This window comes from Bos indicus, chromosome 2 (genome assembly GCF_029378745.1).
Source record: "Bos indicus isolate NIAB-ARS_2022 breed Sahiwal x Tharparkar chromosome 2, NIAB-ARS_B.indTharparkar_mat_pri_1.0, whole genome shotgun sequence".
NCBI classification, from domain to species: Eukaryota; Metazoa; Chordata; class Mammalia; order Artiodactyla; family Bovidae; genus Bos; species Bos indicus.
This window is the reverse complement of record NC_091761.1, coordinates 19,576,308-19,602,159: the sequence shown is the minus strand read 5'-3', so window position 1 is coordinate 19,602,159 and position 25,852 is coordinate 19,576,308. Positions and strand designations below refer to the sequence as shown.

Here is a 25,852-nt window from a genome sequence, read left to right as displayed (position 1 = left end):
TGCTCAGATGATTCCCCCCAAATCAGAAAAGATAAAGCAAAGGAATTGTGAACTACTAAATTAAAGCAATTCAGTAAGCTAAGGCTTTAGAAAAGTATCTAAAATGAAATGGTTTCTATCACATACATTCACTGTATAAATGAAACCAGTACCCCCAAGCCTTTCCCTCTCTCCCCTCTCCCATCCTCTCTTTTGTCCAGAGGATGAAGGGAAGGTGACGGGGGGTTTCCTTCTAAACATAAGTTTCTCTAATAAAGTGTTTTTAAAAAATTGCAAGGATAATTCTGTAAACAATAAAAAACTGATCCTCACTTCCAGTCACACGGTGTAAGTGTTAAGACAATGTCCCAGGTGATTCCTTCTTAAAATCACGTATTTCGACTAAGAAAACAGTAAATCTTTTAAAGTTTGTTCTCCTGATACTGATCTCTCCACCCAAATATTAACAACTAGCATTCAGAGTCTAAATTACACCCAGTAATACTTTCCTTACAGACATTTCAGTCTTTATATCACGCCCAGACAGTTATATTAACCTAAAAGTGAAATCCGGTTTAATATTTTTTTCCATAGAAGCTGCACAAATATTTCTGGGCAAAACCAGGTGGAACATGAATCACATCCTACCGTCCCTTAAGAACACAGGTCAAATCAACAGCTATGCTGCTGCTAAGTCGCTTCAGTCGTGTCCGACTCTGTGCGACCCCATAGACGGCAGCCCACCAGGCGCCCCCGTCCCTGGGATTCTCCAGGCAAGAACACTGGAGTGGGTTGCCATTTCCTTCTCCAATGCAGGAAAGTGAAAAGTGAGAGTGAAGTCGCTCAGTCATGTCTGACTCTTAGCGACCCCACGGACTGGACTGCAGCCTACCAGGCTCCTCCGTCCATGGGATTTTCCAGGCAAGAGTACTGGAGTGGGTTGCCGTTGCCTTCTCCTCAACAGCTATAGGAAGGTACAAAAGCAAGCGAGGGGACGCTCAAACCCTGAAGGACTGATTAAACAACATAAACGACCTCCTTGATTTATAAGCTCTACCCTGCAGCAGGGCTCCTTACCACTAAGGCAAAGTGATACCAAGCGGGTGTGTGTGTGAAATACATCTCGCTGATGACTGTTCTATTTCATAATATTTATCTGCCTATTTACTTCTCTCTCGCTTCATTACAAGAAGATACACAAGACAAGGTCAATAGTTCTCAGAATTCTAGAGAAAGCAGATGACTGGTTATTCTTTATAGTCTGCCCACATTCAGGTACTTCTGATTCTACTGATCTGACTTGCATATTTCTGAACATATTGCTACAATAATTGTTAAGTAGGTGGTTAAAAACAAAGGTCAAAAAAAAAAACATTTATACAGAATCATAGAATGTTACAGGTGGAAGAGGCCTTACAGACACTGAGGTCAAGTGTAAATGTCACTGGGTTAATTTCTGTGTAACTACAGCTCTATTTTAAAAAATAACTGGCCTTGCAACCAGTTTATATGTCAGCAGAGACCCCTAATAGGCAATAATAGTTACCTCCAATCCAAGTTTTCCTTCTAAACTTACTAAGGATTATTTCCCCAGTCTTCAATAACTAGCAGTTTTTAACAGCATTAAAAAAAAATCTCAAACACACCAAAACATGAATTATTCAATGAGTTAAAATACTAGATCACAAATTTGCTACTCCCTGGGTTGCAGACACATCCTCCTACCCTTGTGTCTTTCAGCTAGAAAATGGTCCCATTTCCTCACAGTCCAGCTTGTTACTGTGTACATTTTCATGTGCTGCTTCCTGCTCACTCGTTTCTCAGCAGTGACTCAATCTGAGAAACATGATCCAGCCAGTTTACTGGAACTTTCATCTATTACACTTGTCTGTACACTGCAAAGCGTGATGCAAAGATAAAGCAAAGCCTGAAAGTGAACAGAGTAAGAATTTGGACTGTTTATTTTCCTAAGAGGCATATATGTGTTTGGCCAAAAAGAAACCAGAAAGGACAGTTACTTTCCAAAACAGCAGGTGATCCCACTGCTACTGATTTCAAAAGTGAATCTGATTTTTCCATGGGAAATTTCATACCTGGATGCCAGCAGAGTTAATTTCTGCTCGTTTGTAGTATTTTTGCAGGACGCTGCTGTTGGGCCTCCGTAGAAGGCAGTGGCACCCCACTCCAGTACTCTTGTCTGGAAAATCCCATGGGCAGAGGAGCCTGGTAGGCTGCAGTCCATGGGGTTGCCAAGAGTCGGACACGACTGAGCGACTTCACTTTCACTTTTCACTTTCATGCATTAGAGAAGGAAATGGCAACCCACTCCAGTGTTCTTGCCTGGAGAATCCCAGGGATGGGGGAGCCTCGTGAGCTGCCGTCTATGGGGTCGCACAGAGTCGGACACGACTGAAGTGACTTAGCAGCAGCAGCAGCTGTTGGGCCTCAAATGGCTTATCCAAGGGTAAGTCACTATGTTGAGTGGCTTTGTTTGATAAGCAAATTTCAGGACCCATTTTTTTCACCTCCATTTTTGAACAAGCCATGAAGGTATTCAGCTCTGGATGGTGCACTCTACACATAAAAGTAACTTTGTGAATAGGTCTGTTATCACTACTAGAATGATTCTATAGGAAAACATACACACCCTTTCTTACCAACAGAACCTGCAGAAGCACTGGCTCTAACTCTCTAACTTCACTCAACACACGCTGACATTAACTGAATGTGAACTAACCAGGTCACCACCCACCTTGGGGTCAAACAACCCTGCTTGCTCAGTCTCCTGCCCCTGCCCCCCACCCCCATGAGGGAGGGCAGTGCCCCAGCATGCTTGAACCCCTGGAACTCTTAGCTACTCCTGCCACTTCTAAACCCCCTTAATAATCCTTCACCCTCTTTGGATTCTGCATTTGTAAACAAATTATTTATTTTAATCTTAAAGCTCCTTTTCAGGTTTAACTGCTTACAGGTAGCTTTAAAAGGTAAGAAGTGGGCCAGCGATTCAGGCCTCCTGTTTCTTGCTGCCAGCTCAAGACCTGCGTGCCTGTGGAAGGGACAGTGATGAATCTTAGATACGCATATACTGGAATGTACAGAGGCTATCTACAATACTTACCTTTTTTTGGTACATCCTGTTAAAACAACATTACAAAGGGCAGGGGGGGTCTGTTTAATTATTTTTTAGTGTTAACTTTATTCAGTATGAAATATTTCTCAAAATAAGCTACTAATGGCTAAAATGTCACTTTACCAGAATGGTGATAGTTATAATAAAGGTGGTAGTCAAGATTAATAAGATTAGCATACATAAATGGATCATTAATCCAGCAATCCATCGAATACAAACACACAGCTCACCTCTCAGGGACCTGGAACTATGCTAGGTGCTGGGGACACAGAGGTCAACAGAGGACAGTCTCTGATCTCAGTTTCGAGACGTGAGGAGAAAAGCATGTAGCGGCCAAGACAGCACAGAGGAAGCGTAACCAAACTGCAGAGACCTCACACAGGAGCCACAAAGCTCACCGGCCACAGCACATGGACGTCCCACCCACTTAAGCAAGGGGTAAGCTGGGGTTTTCCAAACGTCTAGTCTGTATGAATACTCGAAATCAAAGGAGGTTTTGGAGGTGGAGAAGACAACCCATCTCCACTCACCCTGCCTTTCTGGTCTCCCCTCTTCGTGGCAGCAATCCTGCCCCCACCCCCAGTTTCTCCCCAGAAGCTCAGATTCTTCAGCACAAGGAAAATTCTCAGAGACTTCCTCCTTGCATGTGGACCTTTCAGTCAGTATGACTCATCTCAGATGAGATGGGAATTACTGCTAATGCCACACTGTCACGGGACGTGGGGACTGGAGGGGCCCAGAGGACGCACGCAGCCCCTTTCATTTTCAAACAGGGAAACTGGTCTAAAGGGTGAAATGACTGTCCCGAGATCAAAGGTCAAGGATTCCAAAACTACTATTCTAATTTAGTGGGTCTACTTTTCTAATTTAACATCTAATTTTATGACTCCTGCCCAGTTATTTGGCAGAGGGGAGGAAAACATACATTTTCACTTCGCTCTAATTTTTAAATTTGTACCTCTGGTCCCAGCTTGCCAGTCAGCAGATTCCTTGCAGCTTCTATCTCCACTGGTGTTTGCAAAACACTTCATGGTTTGCAGGAGTGGTCACAGCACAGCATGAGGGAGGTGGCTTATCTTCATCTATGGATGAGCACAATTAGGCTCTGGGTCTCCAGCATCCCTGCCCCAAGTTGGCAAGTGGCAGAGCCAGAACCCCAATCCAGATCTGATGTACAGCCTGTGGGCACTTCCCACCACCGCAGGACAAAGGCTGCAAACTGCTTCATCCCCGTGCCCTCTGCCCGGTGGGATACTAAGGCTGAAAGCCAGCTCACTGATGCTCAGACCCGCCAGTCCTGACAACTAGGCAAATCTAGTCAACTGCACAAGCAGAGGTTAGCATTTAAACCAATCTTCCCATAAAGCCAATATTCACCCCCAGTACTTTCTCTGTATATCTTATCTGGGCTTTGTTACAATGGCCCAACTAAACTGCAGACTCCTTCAGGGCATGACAATGTCTTTTTTGATAGATGGCATCTGTATACAGGATACATTTAAAAGCTACAAAAGTAATCTCCCAGTTACCTTTGCCCAAGGCAACCATTGGCATCAGTTTTTTGTGTCCTTAGGAAGATACTCTATTAAATACACACCCACAGGCACATATTTCCCAGGTGGTGCTAGTGGTAAAGAATTTGCCCGCAATGAAGGAGACCTAGGTTCGATCCCTGGGTTGGGACGATCTCCTGGAGAAGGGGATGGCTACCCACTTCAGTATTCTTGCCTGGAGAACTCCATAGATAAAGGAGCCTGGTGGGCTACAGTCCACGGGTTGCAAAGAGTTGGACACGACTGAGGGACTGACACATTTCACAGACACACACACAAGTAGGATATAATCATAACATTCCACACTTAATCTAATTAATCAGTCCCTCATTGGGCTTTTAAATTATTCCTAATCTTTTGCTAGGGCAAATGATGCTACAATGGCTATCTTTGTGCATAAATCATTTCAACAATGTGTAAGGATTACCTATGAGATACTCAGAACTGCTGATCAAGGAGTATATACATTTTAATTTATTATACAATGAGAAATGCCCATTTTCCCCACTCTTTTTCCCCAATCATGTGTCCTTCACACCTTGCAGCACATTGGCACATGGTACTCATCCAATAAATACATAGTAATTGTTGATATAAGGTCTCCTATATTAATTTCAGACTCATTTCAAAACCAGCCCTCTCAGTATTTTTAAATTAAGACCATAAAATTGAGACTAAAGAGAATGTACTGTACATAGTTGTCCAGCAAACACTTCTTTAATCACCAGTCTATGTCCAGCCAAGGGAACCTTGGTTGGTGCCTTTGGAGCTGGTACAACAATCTGCAGGGGCAAGAAACATAAAGGCCACAGTACACACAGGTAGAGGTTAGGGAGTCCCGACAGGTCAAACAAGCAAAACGGGCAACCTCAGTCCTTCTACCAGACAAGGTCAATTCCCAAGAAAAAAACAAGTCAAATACAAATGGAACTACCATATGATCCAGCAATTCCACAGCTGGGTATACATCTGAAGGAAACAAAAACCATTCGAAATAATTTGGAAAGAAAGATATGCACCCGTGTCCACCACAGCATTGTTTACAACAGCCAAGACATGGAAGCAACTGATGGTCCACGAGGAGATGAATGGACGCAGAAGAGACGCTGTCAGTGTACACAATGGAACACCACTCAGCCAAAAAACGAGAAAATCCTGCCATTTGCAACAACATGGATGGACCTGGAAGGTATTATGCTTGGTGAAATACGTCAAGTAGAGGAAGACAAATTCTGTTTTCACCTCTATATGAACTCGAAAAAAATAAAACACACAACTGAATATAACAAAACACAGATACAGGGAACAAACTAATGGTTTCCAGTGAAAAGAGGGTTGGAAAGGAGGGGCAAGAAGGGGAAGAGGAGTAAGAGGTACAAACTACGAGTGGTGTAAAGTAAATAAGATACAAAGACGCCGTGCACAGCACCAGCAGTACCAGCAATATTCTGCAATAACTTTAAGTGGAGTATCAGCTGTAAAAGAGAAAGCAAGTCCAAGCAGGCTGACTATATCTACTAGCTCTTTGAAGGCCAGGAAAAGGTATTCTGTCTAGGGAAGTGTCTAAGTTGGCTATTAAATTACACTGAACACACAAGTAACTAAGAAGAGAAGACAGTGATCTTGCGGAACACAGACCAAACACTAAGTTTATAAATGAATATCCCAAAGTCCAGAGATACTAAATGGGTAGCTGACACTAGGTCCCATCTGACTGAGCTGAACCCAGGAAGGGTCATCTGGTCAACTCACAGAAATTAGATTTCAAACTAGACTTTCCAATTGCAATTTCTAGTCCTTAAATTTCTGAAATGCTAGGAATTACTTTGAAAACAGAGGTGTACACAACTGTTGTGTGGCATTTGATCCTGCAACCAAATAGAACCCTGGCCTACAGAACCTTGTCATCTGACCAAAGTTTGCCCTGCATTTTTCTGCAGAGAACTTTCCTTTCCCTACTCCTAATCTCTAAATCCTCCATCGTATCTAAAAACTATGCCCATACTCAACACAATAGGACTAAAGGGCTTCCAGTTCTAACCCTGACTTCAGGCAGAGCATCTCTGCTACCAAGAGCAAGAAGTGCTTTAAATTAACGTGGAAGCCTGAGAAGTCCCAAATCATGGGGTCAAGGCCATGGGCCCACTGAATACACATTCCAAACTTGACTGACTCATCCAAGCGCTCACCAAGACCAAGGGTGACCCCAGAAATAGTTCTACATCTTCTTGGAGAAAGGAAGCCCTTCAAGACAGCTCTTCCATGTGTAATGCTTTCAGAGCACAAACCACTTTCACTTGCATGACCGTGTCAATTAATCCTCACACTACTCTGTGTGAAGATTAGCGAGATGAAGAAATAGGTTCAGAAGGGTTAAATACCAAAGGTCATCTGACTTGTCAACTGCGTCTATAGCGGAAGCAGCCCTCTCAAAACCGGATGGACAGACCTATAAATTAAATCACCATTTAGTGACTCATGCCTCCCTTTCCTCCTCGGTTCCTCAAAAGAGACAAAAAATTCTGGTTTGCTCTCAGGCTGTTCATTTTAGTTGTTGGTGGCTTCTTCCTTAAGTCAGTTTTACCAATAAGCAAACAATACCATAAAACGGGCCTAAATTTTTACCAATGATCTCAGGCTACTTACCTAAATAATGAACACATGAAGTCAAGCTCTCAGTCTTCTTCTCAAGGACAAAAGCTGTGGGTCTGGTTTAAAATCTCTCATTTTGGGAAAAGAACTCCTTAAATGAAAATATGAAAGCCAGATGTATGGAGTTTTCCAAAGTGCGTGCTTGCACAAAGTGTGGGAATTATTTGTACCTTATTACTACTGTTCCCCATGGATGTATCATTATACTGCCCAACAAAAATGTATGTGTCAAAGATGGAATCGATCATCCTGTCCACGGGAGATACAATACAAAAATTCTCTCATTGCCTAAAATAATTGCTTTTAAAATCCTTCTATCTGGAACTGGTGGAAGTTCTTTGCAGCTCTGACGCCCATCATGCTTCCAATGCCAAGGAAGCCCAGGACGCAAAGCAACAGGCTGTAAAGCACATTAGGCTCCACACCCATCCACGGTCAAGGCGTGCCGTGCTACGGTAACTGTGAACCTCAGTTTCTCCATCTGCGGAAGGACAGGGTTGGGTTAGGTGAGTCCAAAGAGTCCTTCACCTAAACACCTCTGATTCCATAAAGTCAAAAATTTAAGCCTGGAACCTACTTTTGAACTTTAGAACAAGCTAATTTCAGCAACTTGTAATAGATGCTCTAAGGCAGTACTTTCCAGTATACATCTAATGCAAGCCATACATGTGATTTAAACAATTTTAGAGAAAAGGGAAAGTGTTAGTCACTCAGTCACGTCGGACTCTGCGACCCTGTGGCCTAGAGCTCATGAGGTGCCTCTGTCCATGAAATTCTCCAGGCAAGAATACTGGAGTGGGTTACCATTCCCTTCTCCAGGGGATCTTCCCAACCCAGGATCAAACCCAGGTTTCCTAAACTGCAGGAGGATTCTTTACTGCCTGAGTCACCAGGGAAGCCCAATACGATTTTCGTAGCCTTACAAAAAATGAAAAAAGTTAATTTGATTTAAACAATATTATTTATTTCACCCAATATATCAAAACATCATTTTACTTTGTAACCAAAAAATGTAAATTATTAATGAGCAGTGACAAAGCACTCAATGAACATAACAAAGATCAAATGACAGGATCCCATGAAATGTGGTCCCACCAAAATAGTTTTATTCAACAGAAAAATATCTTATCCTACTTCTGTTTTAAATTTTAAATCATAATTCATTAAAATTAAAAAATGCACACCCTCAGTTACACGAGTCCCATTTCAAGTGCTCAAAAGTGACCGGTAGCAAGCAGCAAGTGGCACCTACCGGGCGGGCCCTCCACATTTCTTAGCGGGCGAATTCTAAAGAGCCAGACTCCTCTGTACTGCAGATTATTTTCTGAGAATACAATGGGAACAGTAACCCTTCCAAAGGATGCTAGGTAGTATTTATATTGCTAACCATTGTTTGCAAAAAGCTACTTCAACAATCTGAGAGTGCAAATCTGTGAGTTACTAACAGAGCTCATAATACTACATGGATCACCTTGAGATTAAAGAGCAACGTTATGGTCCAGAGGCCACATGATTACCAGATTACTGCAAAGGTCATCCGGAAGAATGGGTAGAAATTAGGGGTTTGTTGCCTTGAAAAAGAGGGGGAAAAAAAGGAGTTAGTTTTTTAATTTCCCTTTCCCAGAGAGCAAAGAAGATAATAGAGACCAGTGGGCAGGCCTGCTCATCTCTAGTTTTGTTTGAACTGCTCCTAACTCTGCATGTCTGTAACTAAGCTTGCTTTCCCTCCCCCTAACTTTGCAGGAGCTACACTTCCGCACCTATTTTCCTTTGACTCTATATGCTAAATACATCCTGCATCTGGTGTTTACCCTTGGAACACCCTTCCCCTAGCAGTTACGTATCAGAAAGAAGGCAGAGCCACTGAACTGCCAGACTCAATTACTGGGTTACTGACGCCAGCCCGACCATTTGACAAGTCATACATCTTTGTTACTCATCACCGACTCCTGACTGCGAGGCCTCATCTTATACAAGGCCCTGGACTCCTCACAGAGAGGGCACAGTTCTTGGGGCATGAACCTACTGTGTGCCCCTCTCTGCTGGCTGAGAATTAAAGCCACCTTTCCATTTCCTCCGAACTCTCTCTCCGTACTTTTTAATCGGCTTTAGTGGACAAAGAAAGCCAAGATTTTGGCCAGCAACACTATCTGTTCCAGCCAAGGATATGAATTAGTCCTGAGTTTGGAAATTCCATTTCAACTGCTTCCAATGTACACATTTGAACATGCACAAAACCCACTGTTGTCAACGGCCAGGCAGTAATCTGGGCCTCTTAAAAAGGAAATGATAATTAGTACATATGTCCCATTTCATTCTCTTAAAATCAGTACAGGAGTCTTTAACTTTAAATCTTTACAGTTAACTTGCTAAATAAATACGTAAGGACATCGGTGACCTAGTGAGCCTTCACATTAGGATTTGAGAAGGAAAGATCACAGTGTCAGGATAATAAAGCTAGGCAACAGTAAGTGCATTTATCGTGCACTTTCTATGTGTTCGGTACTTTCCAAGCACTCATCTCCATGAGCTCACTTGTACTCAAACCAATTGGCAAGGAAGGTGGTATTATTATCATCTCCTTTTGGGGCAAGGAAACTGAAGCATGGAGAGGTTAAGTGAACTTGCCTGAAGACCCACCTCTAAGAACTCGTCACAGCGAGATCCACCCCCGTTTGTGCTACAGGATCACTCACAGAACAGAGGCCCTTACTCAGCATACCCAAGGCCTCTTCAAGGAGGCCGCACACAGCCATTGTGCCGGGCCGAACTGTACAGGGAGCTCTAAGAAAACCCAGACTAACACCTGTCCTCACAGAACTTTTCCATGTGGGGAAAAGGTATGTGAGTGCCCCTTAAAAATACAGGGGACATGTCAGGGGTGAAGCAGTAATGCTCCCAGTACAGTCAACTGCTGCTGCACGGGTCAAATGAACACGGGCGGGGCTCAGCCGCTCAGTGGAATCAGATTGAGACCCTTTAGACTGTAGCCCACCAGGCTCCTGTCCATGGGATGCGATTTCCCAGGCGAGAATACTGGAGTGGGTTTTCATTTTCTCCTCCAGGGGATCTTCCTAACCCAGGGATCGAACCCATGTCTCCTGCTTGGCAGGCGGTTTCTTTACCCGCTGAACCATCAGGGAAGCCCAAATGAACCTAAGAAGCATGTAATTTTGAGGCTTCTGGGTCTAATCACTATATGAAAAATAGAAGGTGAGCTCCAAACTTATTTACATATCACAAATAAGCTTTTATTTATGATAAAAAGTATCATAAAAAGGATTACAAATCACATAGCAACAATGAAGGGCAGTAGGTGCAGAAGTTTTCAGCCATGTTATCTCCCTCATGGGAAGGTGTTTCCCTTTACCATTTCACCTTTTTAAAGAGTTACTTGGCAGCAGTTACTACAAAAGATGTATTTTAATCTTTGAAGACTAAAAGATGGGTTGGGGCTGGGAAGAGGGCAAGGCCACAGGGGTCGGCTCAGTTCACAGCTGGGTTTTGTTGTTCAGTTGCCAAGTCGTGTCTGACTCTTTGTGACCCTCTGGTCTATAGCCTGCCAGGCTCCTCTGTCAGTGGGATTTTCCAGGCAAGAATACTGGAGTGTGTTGCCACGCCCTCTTCCAGGGGATCTTCCTGATCCAGGGATCAAACCCCAGCCTCCTGGATTACAGTGGGATTCTTTACCACTGAGCCACCAGGAAGCCCCACAGCTGGGTTTAACCTTCCACTTCTGCACTCCTACCCACCAACTCTTTCTGTTTGTACAACTTGCCTGTGGACACTGCTCCATTTCTAGGCTCAGAACCCCAGGGTAAGAAGTTCTACAACCTGCGATGAAGTTCACAGAGATGGCTTATCAGTCCACATAAGCAGGACATCCAACGGACAGGCTAGAGGGCCCCACCGAGGAGACAGGGCAGCGTGTGCCCCTCTGTGTCCCAGGGCACGCGTAAGGCCTTGCCACGGACTGGTCTTCTGTCTCTGCAACAATCAGGCCCTGACGCGAGACCAGGACAAGCCATAGGGGAATGAGACGCTTACAGCAAAGAATGACAAGGGGCGTGGATTCAGGGAGGGATATTTTTTTCAAGTTGGGCCAAGGAAATCTCAGATCCCATACACTCAAACATCCCTGATGAAGGTGTACATTTTTGATAACAATCCTCAGAGCTGCCGTGTGTATCCTGTGTGCCAGATCTCATGCCCAGGTCAAGTCTTACTTAATTCTACACTGTACATAGGTTCGTCCACATGTAATGATGATGAAACTGAGGCAATCCCACTGTACTATCGCTCAAGCTCTCTGGACCCTGGTTCTCTCCCTACAAATCAGGGATAAGGCTCCGTACCTCACACGGTGGAGTAAGGAGTCCACAGGACAAAATTAGTATGTGAAAGCACACAGCACCTGGCTGGTGGTGGAATAGCCCCAGAAACTGCAGCTGCCTTCGCCAACATTGCAAGATGCCCACCTCTCTTAGCTCAGGGGGGCACAGAAGCAAAGCCCATGGAAAAGAAAAGACAGGATATTGTCTGTGTTTTCATTCTTGGGTGAATACTGCTAATCCCTAGGGCTGGAAGGCAAGGATGACGCTCTTCCCTCTCAATGAAGATGGTGAGAGCAAGTGGATCGTGGGAAAGGGCAAGAAGAGAGAAACTCCCCTCTGTGTCACCAGGGAAGAAAACAATCCATCCTAAAGGCGACCCGGCAACTTCTGACTCCTTCCTCTCCTTTCATCAGGGGAGTGATGGATACGTTGGCGATGAGTTTCTGTTAAAACCCAGGAACTGCAGGGTGTGCACACTTGAGCACAGATGGTTTCATGATGGAGCTAATGTTAAGAGAAAACTCTACTCCCTCCTTTAAAATGAGGCGGGGGGGGGGGGGGATTAACAAATTTCTCCTTAAAAGGCTAACAAAGGAGGCACAAACTGGAGTATTAATTACAGATCCTTAGTACTGGGCTGATGCCAAGGCATCAGCATTTCTCCACCCCTAACCTGCCCCAGCAGAGGCCATAATAAACTCCCTGTCCACATCCAGCTCATGTGTCTTACCCTTTCCAAAGCCTCCGGTGATTTCCAGATGCCTCATATACATTTGAAACACCACACTTGGGCACCGAAGGCCCCCTCCAGCCCGAAGGCCCCCTCCAGCCCGTTCACCTTTGTAGCCCTACTGCCCAACACACTGACGCAGGCCGGCTCACGCCTGCACGCTTCCCCCGGCTTCCAACTGCAGTTTGAACCAAAACAAATCTTACCGGCTAAAAAAAAGAACAAAAAACAAAGTAGATATACCGCTACCTCCTCCAGGATGTTCTCTCTGAGCATCTCAGGTGGAAGCGACATTTTCTCCTCTGTCCTTTCATCTACCACAGATTAAAAACACCAAGTTCCGAGAGGGCAGTAACAGACATGGTCTCACATTTGCTGAGCAACTACTATTAAATACCCGGGCATGGTGCCAGCCACCAGTTACAAAAATGACTGTGACACAATCCCTACCCTACAGGAGGTCATACCTGAATCAGGAGAGATTGAGATTAATTTATAACTCATTAAGTACTGAAACATCCCCTGCCCTAAAATCCAGGTGTACAAAGAACAAAGGGACTGATTAATGAGGAGGAGGGGCAGTTTGGGAAGCAAATGTCCTCCAAGGAGGACAATATATTTGCTGCATTATCTTGGAAGATTACAACTTCATGCCCTGCAAGTTCCCTAGGGCGTGTTACCACCTAATACATATTTGTGGAATGAGTAAGTTAGAGTTAGGCTTAGAATTCAGCATTTTCATTGTGTATCTAAGGTGTCTGGGGTTAAAGAATTACTTAACAAAGGTTTCATATTTAACATCTCTATGACCACAGCTACTAGTCGCAGAAAAATCAACTTCAAATTATTCTTTGGGTACTTGATTAAAAACAAAAATATTATGCCTCAAGAATCTGAAAAACACATTCCTTTAAGTTCACAATAAAACTGATTTTGAGAGAACAGATACAAAAGTATTCTCCAATATGCATTAAGGAATTTTCTAACTTGGATAATATAACAATTAATTCAATATAAATGCAGATTAAGTGTATTTTCTTAGAGGACACTAAGCTGTTTTCCCTCAAGCTGATGGTCAGGAAAAGGATAAGAAAGTGGGCAACCCTGCCTCCTTCCCTATTCTAGACTTTGTTTCTAAACCATCAGTCTATCACCACAATAGCTCAACCTCTTCAGCTGTTCTATAGCTTCCTTTACTATCTTCCCAAACTACTTCAGAAAGTACTGGGCAGAAAAGACAGTCAAGACCCAGAGAGATGGCATATGACCTTTAATGTCACCTTGAAATTTTTAAAAACGTTTAGCTTATCTTTTAGGACCAGTCCCCTGCAGCCATGGGCTGGAGAAAGGGTAAATAGCAGTGCTAACCATCAATGGCTCAAATAAAACTGTTCTGTTTTAAAGGAGCTGGTACAGACACTGAGTAAATCAAATATACTTGGTCCCTCTGGTTTCTAGAACTTTCATCACTTTCTGCATTCTCTCTAACCCCTTCCAGCTCAGAAAAGGAGATGCGAACAGCCTGCCATCTGAGGAGGCAGTGGGCCTCCCTGCAAAGAACAAGGAATATCCTGAGGTTTCCTGAGAACAAACTAATGAATCTTTGTTAAGCAGCCCCTCATGCTTTAGCACCTAACAAAACACCCAGAATCATGAGACACGGGAGGAAAGAAAGAAAGGAGGGATGGCAGTGATTACACTTGCTAAATCCCTGTCCTGCCAGACAGAGTAGCATGCCCTTGGACAAGTTCCCTTACCTCTTTGAATAGGTTTCCTTGTCTGTAAAAAAGGGGTTAATAGCCGCCATCGACACAGATTTATCGTCAAGACCAGGTAAGAGAGACCGTGACCAGGCCCTAGTACAGTACTAACAGCTGTTCAGTAAACGTTCATTTGTTTTCTCCTTTTCTTCCTCCTGAAATTGCCAGTTGCCTATATTCCGATGTCTTCAAACATCTAAAGGCGGGTTCTCTTGACAACGTTGCAAGTGCATTGTCACTTGAAGGGTGAAAGACTGTCCCCTGAGTCTCCATTATCATCCTGGCCAGCACCCACACCGTCACTGCAGCTTGGAGGCACAACGTGTGGTTATCAAGTGAACTCTGGAAGCCCCAGCACAGGGCAAGCGCCACGCCCTGCGGGCCAGAGTCCCACGGGGCAGAGGAAAGGGGACCACATCCACCCACACCTCTCTGGGGAGAAAAGGCTTCATTTATCCCGAGCAAAGCAAGAGATGCGAGGTTCCCTCTGCTCTTAGATACTTTCCCTCTTTTCTGAACCTCCTCCCCCCAAGTTCAAGACCCAGAGGCCCAAGTCTTTCAGCAACACCAAAAACTTGTATATATAATCAATCCCGCTGTGGCATCTTGGAGGCACCTCGTGGCGGGAGGGGCACAGAAACAGCAATGGTGGGATGCTTGTCGAGTCTGGGAACTCCCCGACTGGAGCCTCCATCTGTGTGCTCTTAAGAGGAGTTCCTAACATTCCATTTTTTTGAGTGGCTCTGTGGTCACACGTGGTGCGCTCCACTCACCAGAAGGAATACACAGCACAAATGCGCTGTGGAAGTCAGAATACAGAAGGCACTGCGGTCTATGGGATGCCCATGCCACTTGCCCCTAAGCAGGTATGACAAGTGCCCCAAAGGCAAAGCACTAGATGATTTGGAGAGAAGTCCAAGGACTTTGATGGCAAAGAATGTTCCCATCCTGGCTCCGGTTCTTACCAGCTATGTGATTGCTTTGGTCATTTGCCTAATGGCAACCCACTCCAGTATTCTTGCCTGGAGAATTCCATGGACAGAAGAGCCTGCTGGGCTACGGATCCATGGGGTCACAAAGAGTAGGACATGACTGACCGACTAACACTTTCCGGATCCCTTCCCCATCCTGCCCCTGCTCCGTCCCCGGGCTCCCTTCCCAGCTACAATCCACCAAGACTCTGGGAGAGGGAGAGAGGCTGAGGATGGGAGGCAGAGCCCCTCTCTCCATGGTCCCAGCTCCTTGAATTCCGCCTGTTCTCTCTGCCCCTCCAGCCCCAGGACTGGGAGGTGGCTTCCTGAGGCTGGCTGGCTGGTTTCTCGGCTCACCTATATAATTAATTTCTTATATAAAATCCTTCTGCTTGAAATACTTGTGCTTTCTAGTTCTTAAACCAAGCTCTGGACTGCTGCTTAGCATCTCCAAAGAATTTTCTCAGTAACAACAAACCTACCTCAACAGGGTGGTTTAAAGAACTAAAGACAGTGAGCGTAAACAGCACAAGTAAATACCCCAAATGCTTCCCCTTTTCTCACGTGAGGGACCCAAGCACGAGGTGCACGCTGAGGAGCAAATCAAAGAGCTACCGAAGAGACCAAAGAGGCGTATCCCTCCTGGGTTCATTACAAGGAATCTTTTAAACCAATTTTCCTCCCAACCTCTCCCCTTTACTTCCAGAACTTTTTTTCCAAGTGAAAAGTAACCTGGAATCCACACTGCCCTAAGGATCCTCCCAAACATGCAGCCTGGTAAAGAAGTTTCTAGCACATGGTGAACCTTTGTCTCTGCAGGAAAAGAAAGAACCTGATCCCACAGTTTGGTTCTTACTCTCGGCCTGGTCTCAGCTTGGGAGCCAAAGGAGGAAGAACACAGGAGCTGGGGGTGGGAGAGGAGCCCGGCTAGCACGAAATTCACTGCCCCGGCTCTTGTCCTCTGGAGTTGGTTTCTCAATGGACATTTTAATCATGTCTCACTGAGAAGCCCCAAGAACAAAATGATGTCTTCAAAAACTGACAGTTTTTCCTAGTGCAAGAAAAAAAATGACAGTTTTCATTTTTGGTGGTTTTCATTACCAGGATTGTAATGATTAAAATAATTTTGGGAGGGCTAGGTCAAAAACATTCAGGGTTCTTCAATACTCTCTAGCCACAGTAGCAAGACTCCCTTGCTCTAGGACTGTAAAACCAAGCAGCAAAACGCTCATGTTCTTAAGCAGACCCTCCGACACTGGGACACACCTCTTCCTATTCTGTTCACAGGAGGCCACAGAACCGGATCTACCCTTGCTCCCTGCAGTTCTGCAGGAATTCTGCAATCCAGAATTCCCTGGGGATAGGCTGGGCTCTGCCTCCAGGGGTGATACTACAATTCTGTGCTGAAGCCGAGCAGACAAAAGGCCGGCAAATCTGAAGTAAAGCAAACGCCTATACTGTTTATCAGCAGGCCGCTCCATACACGCTCAACAGTGCCCGTGCTTCCCACACAAACACGAGGGTGGGGTGGCATTACCCGCCCCGGACATCGGCTCTGTCCTGCAAAGGGCGGAAAGGGCATTTAATAGGAAGGATCACTCACTGAAATACAAGTCTGCACTGCATACAGCCTGCGTGTTAACACCAAAATTCTTCTGTTTTAAGGTATCAATACTTTAAACACATATGTATATCATTCAGCATAAAATAAATGAAAGAATAGTACTGCTTTTTAAATCTTAAAGCAATAATAGGAGGGACATAGTAAAAGAATTTCAAACTACTGATGACTAGAGTTAGAAAAGCAGACAGCTCTCAAAGGAAGACTAAATGTACCCCTCCAGTGGGTGATGGCTCGGGAAAGACTGGATCTGGGCCGCACAAAAGAGGAGCCTAAAGACTGAAAAAAATGGGTGCCGGCTTGGAGCACCCACTCCCTGCTGGGCCTGTTCCCACGCTGCCTCAAGGCAGGGCTGAGACAGTTCCAGAAGGTCCTGAACCATACCCTCCAGTGTGATGCACAACACACACACACACACAAACTCGCAAACAATTCAGAAGTTAGCCCTGGTTTCCAAATGTGTAAACCAGAAACCACCCAGGTAAGTACAAATGGTAGCCAAGGGGGTCAGAATATAAAATTGACTTTACGAAGCATATACAGAGAATCAAAAAGCTGAGTTGCTAAAAGTGGCCTTGTAGATTGCAGTTTTTGTTTTTAAATATTTATTGGGCCACGCTGGGTCTTAGTTCTGAAACAGAGAAATCTTCTAGCTGTAGCACGCAGGTTCTTAGTTGTGGCAGGTGAGCTCTAGCCCCCTGACCGAGGACTAAGCCCAGGCCCCTGCACTGGGAGCTTGGAGCCTTTGCCTCTGGACTGCCAGGGGAGTCCCAGATCGAAGGTTTTGTTTTTTACTGGAGGAAGATAAGGAGGCCCAGGGATGCAGAGCTTGGAGCTTCGTGGGGGGAGGCAGTATCGCACCCCAGCTTCCAGGCTCTCCATCCTCCCCAGTGCCTCACACTGGTCCTCACTGCCTTCTCTACATGACTCCCAAATAATCTACACTGCAGGTTATCAGTCACCACACTCCTGACCAAACAGAGGAATTCTACTAAAATCATCACCCAAATCTCCATGAGGGATTACAGAGAGCAAGTTATATTTACTGAATTTCAAACATTCACCAGGTGCCTTAAACACAGTTCTCAGATGTAGGTTATTAATCTCAAGGCTGTGAAGGTCAGTGATCAAACATAAAAACACTTCCTTTCATGAATTAAGCAACATCCTAACCAGATTTTCTAAATCCCTACAGACATACCTTCCACAGGTACCAAGCACCGTGCCAACTCCTCCAGAACACTGGTTCTCAATCTACTTGCATGATGGAATTCCTTCAGAGGTTTGAAAAAGATACTGATGCTCCACCCACAGAGATTTTAATTTAACGAGACATGTGGCCTGGGCATCAGTATTTGAAATATGGGTGGCGACTCTAACATAAAGCACATTTTAAGAACCACTGCTATCAGGAGCAAATATATATATCAAGTAGAAACAACCCAAATGGCCATGAACTGAGGAGGGGACAAATAATATGTAGTGTATCCATATAATGGAATAGTATTCAGCAATAAAATGTACAAAGTCCTGATATATGATACAATATGGTCAAACTATGTAAACATGTTAAGTTAAAGAAGCCAGCCACACAGAACCACCCAGGCTATGATTCCATTTATATGAAATATCCAGGAGACAAATCCATAGAGATAAGAGTATAATGAGTGGTTACTAGGAACTAAGAGAGCTGAAGGGAAATGGAGGGTGGCTGCTAATGGGTCTGGGGTTTCTCCCTGGAGTGATGAAAATGTTCTAAAACTGACTGTGCTGATGACGGTACACTCTGAATACACTCGGTCACCTAACTGCCCACTTTAAATGGGTGGGCTGTATGGGGCTTACATCTCCTAAATCTATTTAAAGAACAGACAAAATAAATTCTCTGCCCAGCTCTCAAGGAACTTATAATCGAACTGTTAAGAACAGATACATGTATAAGACAGGTATCGGAGATTTAAAAAAGTGATTGAGAACTGCCTAATGCAGAAAATAAACTCTTAAGTTTGGAAGAAGGCTTCAAAGCCAAAATCATCTGACAGTTTTCTTTTCTTACCCAATTATTCTTCTCTGATTTGAAGAAAAGCAACGGAGAGGCTGGATCTCATCAGTATGCTGTCGATGTCACAGGGCTGGGAGTCTCAATTATCCAAGTTTGTGAGAAAAAGAATGACTGATTAACGCTGCCAGGGCATTTTTTTTAATCCTTCAGGATACAGGCTGTTGGGAATTCCCTGGTGGCCCAAGTGGTTAGGATTCAGGGCTTTCGCTGCTGGCCTGGGTTCAATCTCTGGTCAGGGAAGATCCCCGCAAGCCATCCAGAGCTCCGAAACACCCAAACGACAATAACAACAGCAAAAGCAAAATACAGGCTGCTGATGAATGATAGTGACTTTCAATAATCAACAAGGTCTTTGAAGGATGGATTTGGTACTCTAAGTATCTCTTATGTCCTGGCTTTGTCTTCACTTCTACCGCAGTTTGGGCCAAATAAACTTAGATGCTCACGCGCAGGGAAAGATTGTATAAGGCTCTGAAGGTGTTATATGCCAGGACATATGCCAGGAAGCTCAGCCTGGTGCTCTGTGATGACCTAGGGGTGAGATGGGAGGGAGGTCCCAGACGGAGGGGACATACGTATACTTATAGCCGCTTCGCACTGTTGTTCAGCAGAAACTAACACAATACTGTAAGGCAATTATACTCCAATTTTTAAAAAAGTGCTTCCAATCCTCAATGTTCCTAAAATTCTTTATAATAATAGTTAAAAAGTGTTTACTGTGGCAGGGGCTGACACAGAGAAAACCCCAACTTTAGGCAAGATAGGATTTTGTTTAGCAATCTTGCTTTGTCTTGGCGAGCAAAGTTAGTATAAGAACACTTGTATTTTTCTAATACTTTTTGGGAATGTTATACACTTGAATGTATTTTTTGCTCTCATTTCCAGAAAACATACCATTATCAATGAAAGATGCCTTGGTCTGTATCTTAGAGCCCTTTTAATAAATGTTTGTTAGAGCATATTTAAAAGCAGCTGGTAATTACATTTTTAAAACTCACAGATATCTTATTATCAGAATATAAACTCTATTCTCCATTCTACAGTAAACTTAAACATATAGCCATTGGTGAAGGAAGCTGGTTGAATATCGCCTTTAGTACATTTATCCTCCTACACCCTGCTATCTGGGCTTCCCCGGTGGCTCAGTGGTAAAGAATGTGCCTGCCATGCAAGAGACAGGGGTTCGATCCCTGACTCAAGAAGATCCCCTGGAGAAGGAAATGGCAACCCAGTTCAGTATTCTTGCCTGGGAAATCCCATGGAGAGAGGACTCCGCGGGGCTACAGTCCATGGGGTCGCAAAGTCGGACACAACTTAGCAACTAAAGAACGACAACCCTGCTGTGCAACAACAGAGTCCAGCAAACTTTCAGAAGTGGCTGGGCCAGGCTTTTAAATGTGCAGGGAGTTGTCAGATTAATTTTTAGGCAAATTATCCACGGAATCCTAAAAACCCTGCAGTATCCTTAACAAAGACAAACAAAACAATAATAATTCTGAGAACAATCTGTTTAAAGATAAGGACTAAGAAATATTTAATTTTGAAATGTACTAGTCACAAAACCCCAAGAAGGCTTCAATTTGAGCCCTTATGCCTGCTTCAATTCAGAAATGCCGAAACAGGAGATGAGTGTTTAATTTGAACCAACAGGTTTCCACTAGTTGTGTTCAACTCAAATTCTCCCCATTCTCTCCACTTTCCTTCAACCAGGATTAACCCTGTCTGTCCCACTCTTCACCATATTCACTACCAAACATCTTCATTACCAAACTTATTTTTGACCACTATTTCCAGATAAAAAGAGCCAATGGAACAGGAGAATGTACCAACTAACAAGGCAAATAAAATTAAAGTCACCAGGAGCTAAGAGATTTGAAAAACAGTCCCTGAAAAATGTAAGGCAGAATCTCAGATACTGCTGAAATATCAGAAATTTTAAAAACTATTATTAAATTAAGAAATGGTCCTGCCTCTCTAAATCAAACCCCGGTAGGCCTCTTAGTCTTCCTTAAAAGTTTCCCATGCGATAGGTCCAATGACTGGTTGTATTTACTTTCACTGTATTCAAGGTTGACCTCACCCCTCACAAACAGTTATTAAATTTCTTGGTAACTGGAAAAGGTGCAAAGATTACTTTTTAAAATTCCTACCTGTCCTTCTTGTAGTTTTTCTCGATTTGTCCATTTTTTCAAGCGTAAGAGTTTCCTTCTGTTTAAAGTTAACTAGTCTTGGTCCACTTCGGAAGTGGAGTCCTTCTACCAGGGTTTGAATCCCACCTCTGCCACTCAATAGTTGAGTCACTTTAAGCAGGACCCAGGCCCCTGGCTGCTTTATGCCTCTTTCCTCACCTAGAAACTGGAGACAGTATTTCCTACAGGGTGACTGTGAAATTATACATGTGAAGCAATTATCATACTGCCTGGCACACAAGTGTCCAATAACTCATCTACGATTATCTTAGTACCAAACTCCTCCTGAATCTGAGAATTTGCACTGACGCGTTAACCCCAGATGAAGGAAAAATCAAAGAAGAAATATTATTTACACAAAACCCCCTTTAAATGTGTTCCACCAGTAGAGAGGAAATTCCCAGGGGGAAAATAAGTGCTTCTAGCCCACAGAGGCTTTTTTTTTCTCATGCAGCTCTGTAAGTATAATTCGTCCTGAATAAAAATAAAGACAAATAATGTATTTGGCTTTCAATTCTTCCCGGTTATCCTAAAGAAAGTCAGATTTTGGGGTTTCCCCTCCCAGCACTGTTTATAAAAACCCAAGTTGACAAGAAAGAGTCCAAAATGACCCAAGCTACTTTTAATGCAGAAAGACTCAGTTACATTTTTAATCCTCCTACGATCTTTCACAATCTCTCAAGAGGTTTTTTTCCAAATATCTAAAAAGTCAAGTTGTTCTTTGCTCAATCTTCTGGAGATGAGAGGGATGCCCTATTTTTCTTTAAAAGTTACCTTATCTAGTCCAAGATCAACTTCATTCCTCATATGCAAAAATACTTTCTCCAAGACAGCTTTGAAAAGGGTAATGGATGATTCCTTCCAGAAGCTAATGGAAATTCAGAATGTAAAACTCTACTGCTCTTCATCAACACCTTCTCTGCACAAAGCGGGGAGAACTTTCACCCCTGTACCACCTCGCACCTGGTGTTTCTTTGACAAAAGGTTAGAATCCACTTATGACTCTGTCCAAATCTTCCTGGACTACAAGGATGTAATATGAATCTTAGTTACAGACATGACATTAACTCTTTTATTCCATTTTCTTTTATAGTCTTCACATATGCAAGCTGAGGTCTGATTACAAAGGGTGGAAAGGGAGTTACCTTAACAAACATAACTGGAAAGTTCACATTTAAAAGAAAGAGCAGTAAAGATGTTTTACCCACCTTTGCATACAGAATGTTAAATTATATAGTTAAGAAAGAAATAAAACTTCAGTAATATAACACTCTAGGCTACATTCCTGAATCTAGGAAAACTAAAGTCTATTAGCATCATATATCCTTTGGTCATACAGATTATTAAAGAAATGGCTATAGGGATTGAACAGCAGCTAAATCGGAAAGCACAATTTACTTCTTCATATCGTGGGGAGGAAGGAATACAATCTTATTCATTACTGGGGGAAAGTTCAAGACAAACAGCTTCAAGGGGAAAAAAGGCACAATCAGTACATTGTCAATAACTCAAAACCTTACTTCAGGATTAGTCTAAAGCTTGATGTTTAAGAGCTTCAATATATTTACCGTTCCTATTAGGTTACACATTTCCTTGAACTAAATATTTTTCCAAAGAACGCATTCACACACACAAATTGGAAATTATCTACTCCTTTAAAAAGTCCCTACAAAATATATACAGAAACTTGTTTCCACATTTGCGACATTTACAGAACTTGTTAGCAAAGCTTTATGAGACACAGCTGTCCCACCCTCTGCCCTCTCAAAAGAAGTAACATACTAGGAAAGCAACTGAGGCAAAGCACGCAAAAGAGAAACAATGTATGAAAGCACAAAATTTAGTAACAGCCTAAAAACAACAGAAATGCTAATCTACACTCGAAATTCTTACCCTTGACAGCAGAGAACAGAATATCCTGCCTTAAACATTTTGGAATTGTAATTCCGAAACGCTAAATCCAAAGACAAAGCCGCCCTGGGGAAAATAACAATTGCGCAACAGATCAACAGCTCCAACTTGTCCCTTGGCCTCGGCGCGGCAAGGTTTGCACGCTACAAAGCAGGAAAGGGCCCACTGAGGGCCGCCGTGACAGCCAACCGGCCACTGTCACGGCGCCGGGACCACGCTCGCGGCGTGCGCCATCGGGAGACACAGCGCCGGGATCGAGAAGCCACGGGGAGCTGTAGGGAGAAGGGGAGCGAAGCCGCGTCGGACTTCAGAGTCCACCGCCCCGCCCGCCCTTGCCGGGGTATTGCTAGTGGCCGACTCAAGAGTTCTACGAGCCCGAACCTTTCCCTCCGGGCGAGGCAGCGCGTAGGGCAGGGTTCGATCGCCGTACGTCGGGGAAACCGAGTGCGCTGGGCGCTTGGTGACCTCCGCCCGCCCCCACCCTGGGAGCTGGGCATTTTCGCCAAGTGACCTAAGGGCGATCGCAAGGCTGGACTGATTGATCACTCTGCCTAGGAGAACCCTCAGCAGGGTAACAGCGCCGCGGCTCGCGCCCTCGGAGGTCTTGGGCAGAGGGGCAGCGGCAGAGGAGGGGTTCCAGGTCCCAGCCCGGAGACCTCAGTTCCCCCGAGAGCGGCCCCGTGACTAGGCACATTTTTGCCGGCTCCGAGGCGGGGGAGCGGCGCAGCCCCGGAAGGGCCGGGCCGCGCCGGCTCAGACCGCCAGCGTCCGCCCTCTCCTACCCGGTTGCCTCCCGGCCGCTCAAACTCGGAAAGGGGGCCGGCCGCGGCTCCAGCGTCTCGGCTCCGGCGATCCGGGACGCGGTTAGAGACGCCCTTCGCCCCCACGCGCGCTGGCGTAGCCCCCCAACCCCAACCCTATCGCCCTCGGGGGCTGCGGGGGCGTTGTCAGTCACACCATTCGGCCGCGCCCCCCATACCCCTCGCCACCCTTGGGGTCGCCACTCCCCTCCCCCGGCCCCAGCTCAAGCGCGGCGGCTCTGGTGCGCGCGCGGCCGCTGCAGTCCGAGCTCCGGCCACAGACGGGGAAAGAGGCCGATGCGGCTGTCCCTCCCGGGCCGCGGCTCCCTCGAGCCCCTGCTCCCGTCCTGGCACCACCTGCTGGGACGGCAGTCCCGGCGGCGGCAGCTCCAAGTCCATCATGCTGAGCTGAGGACGGTGCTTTGAGGCTCCCCGACGACGGCCCTGTTCCGGCTGCCGAGGCTTGGAGCGGACACGGCGGTACTGGTGGCGGCGGCGGCGGCGGCTCCTGGGGGATCCTAGGAACTCGCTTCTCCCTGACTTGGCCGGAGTCGCCGACCGGGCTCTTGCCCCGCTCCGCCTCCCGCCCCCCGAGGGCGGGGCAAGAGCCCAGGCCCTTCCTTCCCCAGCCGGCCGAGCGGGCCGAGCTTCCGAAAATCCCCCACCCTCACCGGGGCTGACGCAAGAAGCTGGCCGTCCTGGGGCGGGAAAGAGTTGCGGGCGGGGGTCTCAGGGGCGGCTGCGGGCTGGCAGAGCGCCTGGAGGAGGGCCCCCGTAGCTCCCCGGGCTCCACTCTCAGTTTGCCCTTCCGGCGAATGCAGCCATCGCTCCCCGCCCGCGGGATTAGGAGTTGTTTGCCGAAGGTCGCTGGGGTTCGGGTGCTTTGAAACAGTTTAAACAGTTGAAACAAACACGCTTGGAGACTCGGCAAAGGCGATGGTATCGGAGCTGCGCCTCCCTGCTTTGGATTTGCAGAACCTTGCCCGGCTTTATCTCTCCCCACCGCCCGAGAGTGGCGCCAGCCCCGGGGGTGGGGGCCGGAAGCCGGGACCTGGGCCCAGCGCCCCGCGAGCTGCCCTTTCGCTCCGGTTCAGCCAGTGAGACTGGCCTGGGGGAGAAGTGGACCGCGCGGGGAGCTCGTGCTCGCAGTCACCCTGATCGCCCTCCACTTACTCCCACGCCTTGCACTCTCGCCAGGCTTCAGTCGCCGAGGGCAAACGGAGAAGTCTCTTTGGATCGGAGAGTGGTCGATGTTGCCCACCCGGAGCATTCTCTTCCCACCAGAGTGCACTCGCCACACCACAGATGGAGATTTTTAACCCCGTTCGATATGACAAACGTGTCATAACCTCTAGAAGTTTTCATGTACTCAAGATACGATTTTAAAAACAAAAACGCAAAAAAACAAGTTATAAAACTGTGTAGTGTGGACCCGTTCTGTGAAAGCATATACCTAGAAAAAAAAAAGTTCTTCAAAATATTACTAGTAATATTAATAGTTGCAGGACCTTGAATGATTTTTATTTTTCTCTTTGTTACTTTAAGTATGTTTTAAATCTACAATGAATGTGTATTATTCACTGCACATTAAAAACAATTATTTAAAAAGTAGTCGGTGCCCAGAGCAAACTTCAAGTACTTGAAAACAGGAATATTGTGAAATCTTATGATTTAAAAAAGAATAGAGAAATGATTTAGTTTTGTTTTCTCTTATGCAACAGCACTCTTTCTAGCTCTTTAACAAGCCTGGTTTTCAGTTTCTGACTTCTTCGAATTATGCAAAACCAGGTGGAGTAGACAGTGTCTGGCACTGGTTTTACTATTTCATTCAAAAACCTGAGGCCAAAAAAAAAGAAAACCATAAAAAAGCCTGACTACAGTAGACCAACGCCCCCAAAGCTGCAAAGAACTTACTTTCTCTCAGTTGCATAATTTGACACTCCCAGGACTTACCTGTTGATTTATATGTTCGAATATTTCTTAAGGTAAGTGAAGCCTAAAGTAATTGCTTGTAACTGAAGTAAGTTTCTTCACTTTGAATTAAACTTTCAGCTGTTAAGTGAGAAGCCCGAAAAATGATCTGCGCACTAACAAGTTCAGAAGTGATTTACAGTGAACCTGACATGGAATATGCAGAGACATTATGAAATGACATTTCTG

At 45.2% G+C, this 25,852-nt stretch overlaps 1 protein-coding gene across 4 annotated transcripts in view; it reads right to left on the bottom strand.

Annotated features, from left to right (window-relative positions):
* Window positions 1-24,296, bottom strand: part of NFE2L2 (NFE2 like bZIP transcription factor 2) — a 32,716-nt gene extending 8,420 nt beyond the window's left edge. The window contains exon 1 of one of the 4 annotated variants that reach the window (XM_019970271.2): window positions 24,050-24,296. In XM_019970271.2, coding sequence (XP_019825830.1) covers window positions 24,050-24,094 — 45 coding nt within the window. In that variant the 5' untranslated portion in view covers window positions 24,095-24,296. Of the gene's footprint in view, window positions 1-2,072; window positions 2,904-4,067; window positions 4,170-22,874; window positions 23,227-24,049 lie in introns of those variants that run through there. The other 3 variants (XM_019970278.2, XM_070798966.1, XM_019970305.2) reach the window with 3 other exon arrangements.
* Between the last annotated feature and the right edge of the window lie 1,556 nt (window positions 24,297-25,852).